The 14,634-nt window shown below is 53.2% G+C and overlaps 2 protein-coding genes across 2 annotated transcripts in view; one reads left to right on the top strand and one right to left on the bottom strand.

Moving 5' to 3' along the window:
• Positions 1 to 14,634, bottom strand: part of HDLBP (high density lipoprotein binding protein) — a 66,377-nt gene that overhangs the window by 21,179 nt on the left and 30,564 nt on the right. Inside the window, exons 2-7 of the mRNA XM_029933499.1 lie at positions 10,730 to 10,794; positions 9,446 to 9,558; positions 7,834 to 7,991; positions 6,542 to 6,757; positions 480 to 686; positions 181 to 396 (exon numbers count right to left, since the gene is read on the bottom strand). Coding sequence (XP_029789359.1) covers positions 181 to 396; positions 480 to 686; positions 6,542 to 6,757; positions 7,834 to 7,991; positions 9,446 to 9,521 — 873 coding nt within the window. The 5' untranslated portion in view covers positions 9,522 to 9,558; positions 10,730 to 10,794. The remainder of the gene's footprint in view (positions 1 to 180; positions 397 to 479; positions 687 to 6,541; positions 6,758 to 7,833; positions 7,992 to 9,445; positions 9,559 to 10,729; positions 10,795 to 14,634) is intronic.
• The window catches only part of LOC115288682, a 15,103-nt gene continuing 12,745 nt past the window's right edge, over positions 12,277 to 14,634 (top strand). The window contains exons 1-4 of the mRNA XM_029936150.1: positions 12,277 to 12,418; positions 12,888 to 13,180; positions 13,541 to 13,620; positions 13,985 to 14,196. Of these exons, the coding sequence (XP_029792010.1) occupies positions 12,277 to 12,418; positions 12,888 to 13,180; positions 13,541 to 13,620; positions 13,985 to 14,196 (727 nt within the window). The remainder of the gene's footprint in view (positions 12,419 to 12,887; positions 13,181 to 13,540; positions 13,621 to 13,984; positions 14,197 to 14,634) is intronic.

Below are 14,634 nucleotides of genomic sequence, written 5' to 3'. Positions count from 1 at the left end.
CAGCCCCACAGCCGCACAGCCGTCTGGCTCCAAGCTCTGCCCACTCTTTCCCTGCCCAACAGCCCCACCTGCTAACTGGCTGGAAACCGAACTGGGCACGAGAGGATAAGGGGCAGGGCTGGACCTCAGCCAACCCCCAGGTGACAGTCCCCGCACGCCCCCCCCCCCGCCAGCCACTACCTTCTCCTCATAGATCTTCTTGATGCGCGCCACCGCCTGGGCCAGCTGCTCCTTCTCTCCGGTGAAGACGATTTCCGTGCGGTTGACGCTGGGCGGGGGGATGTTGATGCGCGTGCCCGTCTCCTGCATGATCTCGCCGACAAGTCGGTTATAAGGCCCAGCGATGAAGGGGTGGAAGGCCTTCTCCACCTCCAGCCTCTCGACAGCACGTTTGTCCTGGAAAGGACAGGACAGAGCCATGGAGGCACGGAGCTCGGCTGAGGCCCGGGCGCACGCTCCCGGCCCCTCCTGGGCCCCACCTGCTCGGCCGAGATGAGCAGGACTTCGTGGCGAGCCTTCTCGATGCCTTCTTTGGTGCCGGTGATCCTGATCTGATTGCTGGCGTCATCGGGGCGTGGGATCTGGATTTTGGTTGCAGTTTTGAGCTCTAAGTCTTGCAGTTTCTCTCCATTTTTGCCAATAACAAAGCGGTGGTGTTCTTTGGGAATGGCAACCGTTGCTGAGGCCTACAAGAAGAAGAGAGGCAGGGAAAACAACAGTATTTGTAGGTTCTGAAAAAGCCTGATTTCTCCACAATATTCTCCCGGCTGAAAGGCCGTTCTGCCAGTCAGCGCCAGCCTGCCCCTCAGATCGGTCTGTTAAGCGTCGTGTCCTGGGGGACGGCTACCTGACCTCTGGACTAGGAAAGGCTCCAGCGGAACACAGCCCCATGGCCCCATGTCGCGTGCGCCGCTGTCCTCGTCAGTTTGAGGTGCCTATTGTCCCCAACATCTCCTCAGCCCCACAGGCCACTGCGAGATCAGAAATATTCAGGAACGGCGTCTCGTTTTCCACTTCCGTGACTGTCAATGCCCTCCGAGGACACGGCAGGAGAAGAGGTATGTACTGACTAAATTTTGTTTTTGGAAAACTAGGCTATTTTTTTTTCAGACATAAGTCCTATATCCCTAATAAATTCTTTTTCGTATCTCTTTTACAACCAATTAAAATAGACAACTTGTCTGAGAAAATAAAATAGAAATAGTCCAAAGCCTTCATTCAATGAGTCCAACTGCTAGAAATTAAGCAGCTTTCTGAAGTCAGACAGCCAGGAGGAGACACTCTGTCTTCCCAACGCTGCACAGAAAGTAGCCACTAAGAGGATTTAAACCACCGAGGACGAGAGCCCCAGCACTTGGGCAGCAGAAACTCCGTCAGCCCGCTTCCCCCTGCCTCCAAAATACCATCTTATGGCGGACTACCGGACGTTCAAGACAAAAACGTCACGCTGTGCCCAGAGACCCTCACTTCCCATCAGCACAGAAATACAGACCACCAGCTTGTTACACGTTCTAATCGAATAACATATGCTCCAAAAATGGATCAATGAGGAAATCAGTTTATATAATAATCATGTCGTTGATGTATAATAACGTTGACCTAAGGAAAAAAAAAAAAACCAAACGATCATTTCCACAAAATATAAATCGATTTGTGATTTAAAATGTGCAAGAACATGAACATCAATGGATGTGTTATTTTTGTAACATGACAAAATATGTGCACCCGACTCAGCCTGCGCTCGGAGCTGCACAGCGGGAGGCTCCCTCGGGGGGGGGGGGGGGGGGGGGCATCGTCCACCTCTCGGGCAGAGCAGGCACAGCCATGGGACGGGGAGGAGCCGCGGGCCTGGGCCTCCAGAAGCCCTGGGAAACCACCGCTTTATCAAACGTCTAAGGTATGTAACGGAGAAGAAAGTCAGAGCAGCACCAAAACAGCTTTATCTTATACTGATGGCAACTGGTTAGAAGACAGAATGCATAAGAACAGCCATTTCCAACAGGCCAAAAAAAGAAAAAGAAAAAAAAAAAAAGGTAGCTAAGTAGCTAGACCTGGCCCAACACAAGACGTGTCAGAGAGCACTGGACAGGGCGCCTGGGGTGGCAAAGTCATTAAGCCATCGGACCTCGTCTCATGGTTCAAGAGTTCGAGTCCCATACTAGGTGAGTGTGGGCCCGTGTCAGGTGAGCCCCACTTCTCTCTCCTGCTCTGCCCCTCGGGATTCTTTCTCTCTCTCTCTGCCTCTCACTTACTTGTGCCCTCTCTCTTTCAAAAAAAAAAAAAAAAAAAAAGGAAAAGAAAAAAAAATCACAAAACACTCCTTAAAAGATCTAATGCAATTCTAAGCAAAAAGTAGATCATAAAGTATGCATGGCAGAATAAAACAGAATGGGACAAGGAAAATCCTGAAAGGGGACCAATAACTGCACTAGATATAAATGAGAATATAAAATCACTACCCTTAAAACAGAGTATTAGTACAGAGAGAGACAAACCAACAGGTCACAACTGAAAACGCACGAACAGAAACAAGTTAATATGAAAATTTAGGACTTCATAAAAACAGCCACTCAAATCACTGGGGGAAAACTTTTAAAAATGGTGTTGACGACCTAAGAGCCATATGGAAAAGGATGAAACTGGATCTGCACCTCCCACTGTCCGTGAGAAATTCCTAACACCCTTCCAGCACCAGACAAAAGATGAAGTTTCTTACAACCCGGAAGTGAAACAAAGTTTCCTAGCAAGGACTCAAAATAAACAACAGTAGTGAATGTGACTACACCTGAAGAACACATCACACAGCAAAACATACCAAGATCAAGAACAAATGGCCAGCTGGGAATCGTTATTCATAAGGTGCAGGGTTTTAAGAGCCCTAATATACTGAGCAAGGTGGATACTTCAACTTGATAGAAAAGACCAAAGAAGAGAGCGTGCACAGAGAAAATGCAAAGCATGCGTCAGTATTAAACAGGCACTCAATACTGGGGCGCCTGGGTGGCTCAGTTGGTTGAGTGTCCAACTCTTGATCTCGGCTCAGGTCAGATCTCGTGGTCAGAGGAGCAAGCTCCAGAGTGGACTCTGTCCTGACGGTGTGGACGCCGCTGGAGATTCTCTCTCTCTCCCCGTCTGCCCCTCCACCACTCACACTTTCAGATAAACAAGTAAATAAAACAATCCTGCGCATCTGAAAAATCCATTAAAAGTACACTCAGCTTCTTTACAAACTGCCAAAAGCCCAAGTCTCTGATCGGGAGGGCAAGCCTGTGGGGGAGGCCCCCGGGCACAAACAGTGCCCAGCACCCGAGGGCCAGGGCCTGGCTGCTACTGCAGAATGACGCCTGCGTGGCCCTCGCCCGGCTTCCTGCCTGCCAGGAGACGCCTCTGAAGACAGATGGGGTCAAACAGGAAATCCCATCTGCACAGGTTTTTACCCCGACACAGCTGTAACAGAAGCTGGGGAGACACCCAAACGCCCGTCAACAGCAATGCCCGAGGAGCGTGCGGCACCGCCAGAGGAGAAGGCCGCTGTTAGCTGACGCATGCACACCTGCAGAAAATACACAGGAAAGAACGGGGTGCGAGCAAGCTACCTTCTGCTTCTGTTCTCAAACCCAAACAAGGGAAGGCTACAACAAAGGCTCAGAATGGCCACCCAGCAGGGGAGAGAGGGACAAGGAGGCCGAGGAACCTTCTTACACAGATCTGACTCTCCCAACCAAACTGTGTCTCAAAATGAGACCATAAATTCCTTCAAGCAATTTTAAAACTCCCTCGTCATTCATCTTAATTAGAACTACACTTAGTACTCATGCAACTTCCTCATAAAAAGGCAGAGAACGCCCCTGAGGGGCTCAGTCAGTTAAGTGTTCGTCTTTGGCCTAGGTCAGGATCTGGTGGTTCATGGGCTCGAGCCCTGTGTCAGACTCTGTGCTGACAGCTCAGCCTGCTCTGGATTCTGTCTCTCTCTCCAAAGTAAACCTCAAAAACCATTATATATATTAAAAAAAGGCACAGAGTTCCTGGACGGACAGCTGACTTCAGGTCTGTGGCTACAGTCGGCCCGCACGTCTCTGTGTTCGAAATTAGGGCGTAATGGACATGAATGATCACCCCAGAAGGCTGCAGGAGGCCAAGCCTAAGGGGTCCCACTGTCCAAAGATGACGCAAACTTCACCATAAAGAACGACTAAATCAACCCGTCAAAAGTTCCTAACGATGCTGAGAAGAGTCAAGGACCCCCAGTGAAGATGCCAAGAGTGTCAGTGCAGACTGAACACGGACTCAGCAGCTGGCAAAGGAAAGCTCTTCACAAGAACACCAAGTAATCAGGCAACGCGGGGGCCAGGAGGAAGGGAGGGTTAGAAGGCGGCCATCCGCACCCCAATGAATTTAGGCTGTCTGCAGATGACATGGCTACTAAGCAAAAGATTAACGGATGGATTTGCTGAGGACTGAAGTCTAGTCTTGGAATCAACAGCAACCATACAGGACCACCCACCTGTTCTCCTCCCAAACAAGTTGAACATAAAAGTAACCAACCACTGGAGCTAACTCCCAGTTTACAGGAAGGAACAACGGACAATGGGGTAAAGCGAACCCTGCTCATCCCAGAAAATCACGGCATTAAGGCTCGGCGGCGGTGAGCACAACACACACAGCAGGGGGTCCTGGTTTGCACAAGTCGACTCAAAAGACAAATGGAGATAATGCAAGAAGCCCACAGACTGGGCTTAATATGTAGATATTATGAAATTACTATTTTAGGGCCAACTGAGTGGCTCAGTCCGTTCAGTGTCTGACTCTTGACCTTGGCTCAGGTCATGATCTCACAATTCATGGGATCAAGACCCATGTTGGGCTCTGTACCAACAGTGTGGAACCTGCTTGGGATTCTCTTTCCCTCTCCCCTGCAAAAGCACGCACTTTCTCTCGGTCTCTCAAAGTAAGTAACTTAAAAAATACTATTAATTTTGATGATTAACAGCATGGTAGATTATAAAACAAACAAACAAAAAGGTAGGGGAAGAACCACATTGAAGTTACAGATGACCATGTCTGGGATTTGCTTTACAGTAAAGGCTGGGCAGAGGAGTGGGGTGGGGGGCAGTGGGGTGGGTCAGGCATTCTCCCCGCCCACTGCTCACTCACCAAATATTCGGTTTATTCACCAACCACATCAGCAGGAAGCTGAGGAAGTGCTTCCGTTGTTTCCAGATTTCGTTCCCTGAAGCTAGTGGGGAGTTAAGCAACTCTCCCGAGGCCCGCAGGACGGGGTGACTGAGCTCGGACGGCACAGGGCAGCTGCCCTCCTCCCTGGTAAGCCCCTGCTCTTGCCCCACAGCCCCCTGCTTTCAGCCACTACATTCTAGAGTCAGCTCCCCCATGAGTTTGCAGAAGATCAGTGGCAGGTAGGTAGAACCCTCGTTTCTTTTTTTCTTTAAAGACTGTATTTTTAAGTAATCTCTATACCCCGTGTGGGACTAGAGATCCCAAGAACCCAAGATCAAGAGTTTCATGCTTTTCCAATTGACAAAGCCAGGTGCTCCCAGAACCCTCTCCCAACTTTTTTTTTTGAGACAGAGATAGCACGAGCTGGGGGGCAGGGGCAGAAGGAGAGAGAGAGAATCCCAAGCAGGCTTTGCACTCCCCGCAGAACCTGATGTGGAGCTTGATCCCACAAACCTGGGATCATAACCTGAGCCAAAATCAAGAGTCTGACACTCAACCCACTGAGCCATCCAGACAGGCACTGATAGGAGCCCCGTTCCTTTCTTTTTAAAGTTTGTTTTGAGACAGACAGAGGGAGGACAAGTAGGGGAGGGGCAGAGAGAGGGGGAGATAGAATCCCAAGCAGCAAAGCCTGCCAGCACAGTCTGATCTGATGCTGGACCTGAACCCACAAAGGTGTGAGATCATGACCTGAGCCAAAACCAAGAGTCAGACATTTAACTGCCTGAGCCACCCAGGCGCCCCAGAACCTCCACCTCTAACTAAACTGTCTAATGCTGTATCTGTCATAAGACATTTTAGTCAGATTCTCTGTATTGACCTTCACCTTTACATGACACCGCTAATGGAGAAAGGTATCACGGGTTTACTTATTTATTAGAACAGCTCCCCCATCAATTCCAAGTACAGGTAGCAGACTACTAAGGACTATGGAACTGGTTCAAAACAACATCTGAATTTGTAATCTCCTGAGTTTAGGGCCCAGAAAGGTGTATCTAACCAGCAATGCACAGACACTCGTGCGACTCCCTGGGCACCAGCGACCTGCGGAGGCGCCCTGACGACACTGCCCGGCAAGCCAGCTTCGTGATGTGTCTCAGCCTCTCACACAAGCCTGTACCTTCCAGGTCACTCAAACAGCGAAAACAGCAGGTGTCCCACTTCCATCCCTGATTTAGTGGTTTTTCAAATAAAAATGCCAGGAGGCTCCACGGGGTGCTTCCCCAGCGGGGGAGGGCCTGCTGAAGCCAGAGCCGCACCTGCAGCAGCCGGCAGCCGGCCCCGGAACACTCGGCTGGGGACCCACCTGAGTCTGCAGTCTAGCAACAATGTCCTTTCGGGCTTTCATGACGGCGTCTAGCTTCCCCGACACCATGATGGAGAGGCCCTGGTCTTTGGCGAGAGACAGCTCCAGATGGGCACCGGTCCTCTGCATGATCTCCAGGCAGATTTTTGCTTGTTCGCCTTCTCCAAACTGGTTCATGTCTTTGTATTTTCTCTCCTCCAAGGGCACGTGGAACACCTGCTCAGGAAAAGTAAAAAAGGGAAGGTAAAGAGACCAAGAGCCAGAGGACGGTTACGTGTGTGGGCACTGAATACAGAGTAAAGAGCTGGAGTTCACTCACTCCTAAGCACCCGCCTCCAATCCCTTCCTCTACAGCCAGGGAGAGGGCGCCGGAGACCCACCCAGCTGCAGAAAGCGCCTCAGGGCAGGAGGCTGAAGCTCCAGAAGAGAACTGCACCCTGATACAGACAGACAGCAAGGGAGCACCAGGTAACAGCACAGTGAAGGGAACAGACAGGGAGGTGAGAGGGGCGGAGCAAAAGGGAGACACAGAACAGCCATACTCAGAGAGGAGGGTGAGTGAAAGGGGGAGGGCAGTAAAAAGGGGGCAGATAAGGGAACAGTGGGAGCATGGTGGGGTGCAGTCCAAGCAGGAGGAAGGAAGGAACCGGATCCCCCAGCCCCCTGGACAGCGAGATGAGAAAGCAATGAGAGAGGCGTGCTCGGGCTGCTCTACGGAGAAGGCGCGGAGCAGAGGCAAGGGCGGAAGCAGAAGGAACCCAAACGACCCCTGGCTTTGGCCCTGAACCCGAGTGAACGTGGTGCTTTAACAAGGTCGGGAAGACCAGGAGGGCACCAGGCCCATCTCAGAGAGCTGCTGGGAAGATGGGAAGACCCAGCATGCAGGTGGTTAGGAGGTTCAGGCTCAGGGAAGGGGGCTTCTTGCCACATGGGTGGCAAATAATCAACAAGCACGGCAGAAGTTCACACAGAGACCAGAGGTTACTCGCCAACGTCCCAGGTTAGGGGAGCAGAGAGATGGACTAGTGAGATCAAAGAAAGCCAAGAAAACAGGTGTCACGGAGCCCGGATCAGAGACCGGAAGACCCAAGGGGCCCGCTCTTCCGAGCACTAGGGCCACCCAGTGAGTGTGAGGACGCTTCCCCAGCAGTGGGGGGCTGATTTTCTCTGAAAGCCGCGCCCCCCCCCCCAATGCCCAAAGCACTCCCATTATCGTGAGGGAAAAACCCACTCCCTCAGACGCTACCACGTCGTGCTGGGAGCAGCGGACGACGGAGGAACGGGGCTTCTACCTGAGTGATGACGGAGGCTTTGATGGGCCGGATCTTGTTGCTCCAGGCGCCAGCAGCCTCCTGGCCGCTCTCCACGCAAGCCGCTTTCTCAGGCAGTGGAGGGAAGGCATCTTTGTAGGTGGGAGGGTCGCTCTCCTCTTCCGAATTTAAAGTAGCAACTGGACCAGCCAACCCAGATTAAAAGGAAGCACAATGCTTTCAACAATAGACGAAAAAGACACTTGGAGACTTTTAATGTCAAAATAAATAAGTAAATGAGAGAAACAGAACATTAACCGCTTGAGTGTCACCCCACCCCCATCTCTTCATTCAGTGATAGTCAGTAAAGGGCCCTGGGAGGTCACCAGGCACAGCGCCCTCAGGTTCAGCGAGTGGCCTGGAGGGGCCAGCCCAGACACCGGGCGCCCTACTCCCCCGAGTGGGGTGAGCCCCATGGAAACAGGCCTTACCACAAAGAATTTGAGCCCAAGAGTTGTCTAATCCTGTGCTTAAAGAATCACAACTATGTCAACGCCTGGCACATACAACCCTTCAGTTTGCAGCACAGAATAACGTCATGCTCAGCTCGGCCCACGAGAACCACCTCAGCCGCAGAGCCCGGCCCGTCTCCGGCCGCCCCCTCCTAACCCTGGCCGGAGCAACAAGCCTGGTGGAAATCTGGCCCCGGAGCACTCACCGCTTCCGCCCCCCACAGCACCCTAATCATTCACGGGTTTTTTTGTTGTTAACCACGGTTCCGTGAAAGCAGGAGTGGGGCTGTTCAGGGTCCCCCCCAAGTGCCCTGGCAATGGCAGGGCCCCATGAAAAGCAGACTGAGTAGATGTGCACACAGAGCCGGGAGATGACCTTTGGAATCAGGCCTCCGGGCCACGCTGGGCACACCACTTCTAGCCAAGTGGCTGTGCCGCCCTGGGACGCCGGGAGAACCCCGGGTCCCGTCAGCACCCATCGGCCCTCATCCAGAGCAGGAGGCCCCGCAGGGCAGCCGGGTCGTGTGGGAAGGCTGAGCCCCACAGCGCTCGGCAGTATTTGCGTCCCCACAGCCCTAGCGATAAATGAACCCTCGAAACACGGCCTGCGGGCCTGACAAAGTGCAATTTTAATTTTAATGAAACTTAAGAACTGATAGTTGATTCAGCTATTAGAAATCATTTAAGGTTTAGGACCTGGAACAGAAAAACCTACACCTTCACCTGAAAATTTTATAGAATCTGCACACAGATGAAGGATTACAAATGAAAATTTAGCATTCAACTCAAGTTATCCTGTTTATGCAAATACACATATTTTGAAGGATTTTAATTCAACACAAGTAGTGGATAGCAATTTTGAAAAAAAGTCCCATTAATTACCAGTGACCCAAACCACCGGCTTTCCATACAGTGGCCCACAGCTGAAGCGTTTCTGTATCCAGAAATCCTCACCGCTGCCGCTCAAGCCCATGCTGTACGCAAGGGGGCCAGCGGCGAACGGCGTGCACAGGAAGGGGGAGCCCAGCCTCCGACCCGCAACGGCGGTCCCAAAGGCGCTTTTAAAAGGCCAGAAGATCTGACAAAGACGCAGAAGGAGCCACGGCTCAGAGTGAAGAAGAAAGGCACAAAAGGGGCGTCACCTTTGATCTGTTGTGGAACCAGCCCACTTCGGTGTTCAGCAAAGCTCTCTTGGGTCAAGACTGCAACGGAGCTCATGGTTGATCTCACGCCTGCGCACAATCCGGGTGAGCCACTGGAGCACGAAGGAGGGGTCAGAGGGAAGAAGGTCAAGGCGCAGCCAGACTGTTAAGCTCAGGGTTTTAGCCAAGGGTTTAATTCTGTTTTCCCAGCAAAGCACACCATTCTCCTCACTTACATACAACCTATGTGGTACCAGGACACCCTAACTTTCACCAAGTGACGAAAGGCAAAACTCAAGCGAAGGAGGGTCCGCGGACAACTCTTCCCTCCAAGGTTAGCCTCCAAGTGAGGAGGCAGAGGCTCCAGTCCCAGGAAGGGCCGGGTCGGCTACCGCCTGCACACCGACCCGCGGCCGGCCATCCTACCTGACAGCTACCTCAGACATTCTGCGGCTAGTTCACCCACACGCCTCCTGATGCTCATAAATAGATCACAGGAGAGCTGCTACCAAAAGCCAGTCAAAGGGGGTCTGCAGCAGGGATCTCGGGCACCACGGGCACTACGGGCCAGACCCAGTGCGCTGCACTGTCTGGTGATGCTGTCAGGTCCACAGGTGGGAAGGGCAGCCTCTTTCAATGAAACAGCAAGAAGCAGGGGGGCAGAGGGTAAGAACCTCTGACAGGTGTCGGGGGGTTATTCTCTGATGTCCTGTGTCTCAGGAGTCAAAGGGGACCCAAGGGTAAAAAGTTCCTCAGTCCAGCGCTGTCTCTGCCTCCACACCCTATGCCCGAACGCCCCATACTCAGTGGGACTCCGGGGCTCTAACAGCTAGCGCCCCTTATTTGGAAAAGGGGGCTCATTCAGCACAGAGGCAGGGGTGCTTGCTTCCTCCCTTCAACTGCAGGTGAGCTCCATGCTGCTGTGAGGGCAGGAAGAACCCACTTCTTCACACAACTATGCACCATGTGTCCTGTGCCACCGTGGCCAAAAAACAGCGAGAGCGCCGAATGATGTAAAATGTCTTTGTGTAATTTTTACAACGCAGTTAAAACTCTTCCTAAATCTAAGAAAACGAAGCTCTACGTTTCTAAAGAGAACAAGATCCAAATTCAGACAATCCTGACTGAACATAAAACTAGAACACAGGTGGCAACCATATGACGCACCTGAAGGGCACACGCGTCCACTGCCCGCCTGGAGCCGCCAGCCTCTCTGAGCCACAAGGAATGTGTGCACGTGCGGCCCAGGGACAGGACACCTTAGGAAATGACGGTCAAACTTACCAGCAAAACGGTCAGTAGCCAGAGAGTCCGTCCTGAGGCCGCGTCTGTCAGCCTGCCAGTTTTTGCTGGTGTGGGGCAGGAAGGGAGCGGGAGGGAGGACAAAACCAGAGAGAGGTTACTTCTCTGCGTTCCACAACCCAGACCCTTCCACCTCCTGACCAGAAGAGAGCAAGACATTATCTACCCTTCGGTTACTAATACCAACATTTAGACAAGGTTTTTGGGAAAAAAAGGGGATGCTCTTTGCCCTCAGGATACTGGTTTCAATTAAACCTCTTACAGTTAAATGTAAACCATCTAGAACTTTTGGGGGGCAACTTTTCCCTGGACCGGAGGGAGTGAGCCCTCAATGCCAAAACTTTTCAATTTACCCATTTTGAAGTAAAATCCTTATAAAATTGATGGTCTGTTCTCTTGCATGGTTGACGAATTTCTCCTGTACTTCTCTTAATCTCTGACTGCTAAGCCAGAAGCAAAAACATTCCATGACCCAGAACAGAATGTGGACCTCGGGGGCTCCTCCTGAGCATCTCGGGGTGGCCGAGAGCCGCTGGCTTCACAGCTCGCTGTGTCTGGTGCTCACTTTGTTCCCGCTGTTATCCTGTAAAACTCCTCCGGTCCCTTCTAATCCACCGGGGAGTTAGAAACCAGGCCATAAAATAGCAGGGTTGGAAGGAACCTTCAAAGACCATCTGGGAAGGACGGAGAACCACTCTGTGAAGAGGGTGTGGGTCACCTTGCCTTCAGCACTTTGGGAGAGCGAGGCTGCCAGGTAGGTTACCTGCCACTTTACGCAAATCACCGCCCGTACTCAGCAGAGTGCAATAAACGAGACTTTATGACAAGGGTTGGGTGTATGTCTGAGGCAGGCGAGTCAACAAACAGCAAGAATATCCTACTACCTGACTGGAGAATAATGTCCCAAATTCTTGCCCGTGACATGCATGATTCAGGGGCCTGGAAGGCAGTTCACAGCAATCGGGTGCACCGACTTAAAAGGGTGTCATTGTCCAGAGCATTTCAGGAATTAAAAACAAAACCAACACAAAACTCTAAATGCGAGGCTTCAGTCACACGAGCCTCTCTGGGGCCCAAGACACTGGTGCGCACCCTGAGACAGAGGGAAAACAGTGGGGACAAGCTGACCGGGGTCGTTTTATTTGAGAACCTGTCTCCAACAATTCTAACCTGTAAATTCTGAAGATTAAGCCTTTTCCATTAAATCAAAGTATCCGCGTAGCACGTTCACATGTTGATGTTGACAAGGTGCAAAAAATGAGCACTCCTTGGAATTCCAAATGTCTGGCCAGTGCACACTTAGCTAGTCGTGGCACAAGATGGAGGTGTTCTAGGTCAAAGCACCGACGGTGAAGCCAGAACCCAGGGCTCTGCCCAGCCTTTCTCACTCAGAACTTCCACCTGGGTTGCACCTGCCCTTTTACCTGCTGACCTTGCATCTCAATAGCCGTCCACTCTAGGTCGTGCCAGGAGCCCATGTTACTTTCCTAAAACTCTCAGACACTCCCCTAGTAACCCAGGTTCCCCACATGATCAACTATACCCACGTGCTCTTCTCTCTGCTCCTGCGGACCCATCCCCCTGCCTTCCTGACGGGACAGATCTTCAGTGCCCGACGACAGCCACACAACCCTGCCAAGTACAGTCCCTGTCCACACCCCCCAGCCACAGGTCTGTGACAAGCAATTCCCACTCCAGCTCACTCTTCTGTGGGACCTCGCAGTGCCAGAGGCTCAAGAAAGGATCACAGGCCAACTAGTGAACCTCAGGGAGAGTCTGTCCCAGAGCCTCTAACGCCCCCATGTGTGCACAGGCCCTGGGGCAACAGAAGGACAGAGGATCTCCAGAAAACTCCGGACTTCTGTGACAGGACACACGGGTCTCTAGTCCCCGTATTCCCAAGGGCAGTTCATCCCAGTGGGAAGGACTGGACCACAACCAGCAACGGAGTTAACATCTGGGGCTCGATATCCATAGGCAAGGCCGCTTTTTTTTTTTTTAACTTCTCAAAAACCCATGTTTTACACATCCGTTTTAAGCACATACCTGGTGACCCATAAGTAAATGCAGAGCTCCCTTCACCTGAGGCTCTGCTGGAAGGTTCCATGAAAGGCTCACTCAGCCCGCCTGGTGCTCTCAGGACTGCCTACCTGCCTCTACCTCACTGGGCCTCCACAGACCGCGCACAAGAAGACCCGCACTCGAGTCCGAGATGACTACAGTGACCGCTGCTATCTCAAGTTCCCAGGAGCCCTGACACACAGGCCCCATGGACACAGAGCACGGGCCAAACGCGTGCTGTCACAGCTCGTCCATGAATCCAAGAACGCTGCTCAAATCCGCCCTGGAAGAGAACTTCGGCAACTTCGATGCTACCAGACAGGCCCTGCCGCGCCTCCCGAAGGAGCCCCGCTCCACCTCTGCACAGCCAGAGTGCGCCGTTTGTTCGCAGCGCCAAGATCCACAACTCACTCCCCCTTCTCGCCGCCGATCTTTCGGGCGAGTCTGCTCCAGGTCCGCTCCCGGGCGCCATGGTCCCTGATCCTTCTGCTTGTTCTCCACTACCTTCCCTGCAGGAAGCATTCGGATCCACTGAATGCAAATCTCAAACTATTCTCACCCCGGACTTTAAGTCTTGTTTCTCAGAGTGCTAAGCGTCCACAGGGGGGAAAAAAAGGCACTTCTCAAAATAGAACTATCCAGCAAACAGAACAAGAACCAAGGGAAAGGGAGAGACCGAAGCAGAGCGCGGGTCCGCGACCCCCTGAGCTGCAAGCAGCCTGACTCCCACAGGGGAGCAACGCGGCGAGACCTTCCGGGGATCCCGGCCGAACCCCAGTCCTGGCGAATACCCCACAGGAAATCTTCCCAGGGTGAGTTTCACTTATTTTGCCTCGGGACGATAAGTCCATGTGGATCCCTCGTGACTGTCAATTACATTTTCCAAAGAGAAGTCTTTGCAGAGGACAGAACCTGGTCTGGGCCACCGAACACGCTCCTGCCTCCCACACCCGACAGGACTGAAAGTGCAAACCCAGGATTTTCTTCTTCTTACACAATTAAAACTCTTTTCCTCTATCCCCACAGTAAGCCTGCAAGGAAAACAAGTTCCCCCCACCGTACTTCTCAAGCCGCACGCACCACACCTGAGAACAAATCGCAATCCCGACGGGCCGGAAGTTCGCACGCGGGCCAGGTGAGCGGCTCCCCAGTTCTGAAGTGGCACCCGTCCCGCAGGAGGAACTTTCGCAGATGCCACCTCAGCAGGCCCTCCCACAGGCCACGCGAGCCCGCGGGCGGGGACAGGCTTAAAGGGGCAGTACCGCGCTCGGCTTCCCTGCCTTTCATCCAAATTCGGTATTTTTCCGTAAAGTATTTTTCGTGCGCCGACCCTGGGGTGCGTCCAAGTTGCACTGCAGCCCCCCAGAGCAGCAGACCCAGCCGACCACGTAAGCAGGCAGCAGGTGGAGGTGCGGCTGGGCCTTCGCGGGGTCCTGACGCCCTGCTGGCCCCGACCCTGCCCTACAGGGCCAGAGCTGTACCCCCAGCACCGCAAGCCTCCCCCAGGCCGAGGCAGGGGAGGGGCGCGCGCGGGGTGGGGGAGCGGTGGTGGGTGGGGTCAACTCTGCGGCCGGACGCCCACGTCAGCGGCCTGGGCCCAGGTCGGCCTCCCCTCCCCCGCGCCGGACTACGGGGTTGGTGGCGGGGGGCGGCACGGAGAGAGCGGGACTCCGTGGGGGCGGCCGCCGGGGGAGGCAAGAGGTGGGGGTGGGCGCGGGCCGGCACCGCGGACTCCGGAAAGTTTCTCACTCTTCCCGAGCCGGCGCCGCGGCCCATGCGCAGTGGTGACACGTAGCCGCCCCCCGGGCCGGGCTGGGCGGCGGAAG

Source organism: Suricata suricatta, chromosome 3, assembly GCF_006229205.1.
Source record: "Suricata suricatta isolate VVHF042 chromosome 3, meerkat_22Aug2017_6uvM2_HiC, whole genome shotgun sequence".
In the NCBI taxonomy this organism is placed as follows: Eukaryota; Metazoa; Chordata; class Mammalia; order Carnivora; family Herpestidae; genus Suricata; species Suricata suricatta.
Note: the sequence above shows the minus strand (reverse complement) of the source record. Positions and strands in the feature narration are given on the sequence as shown.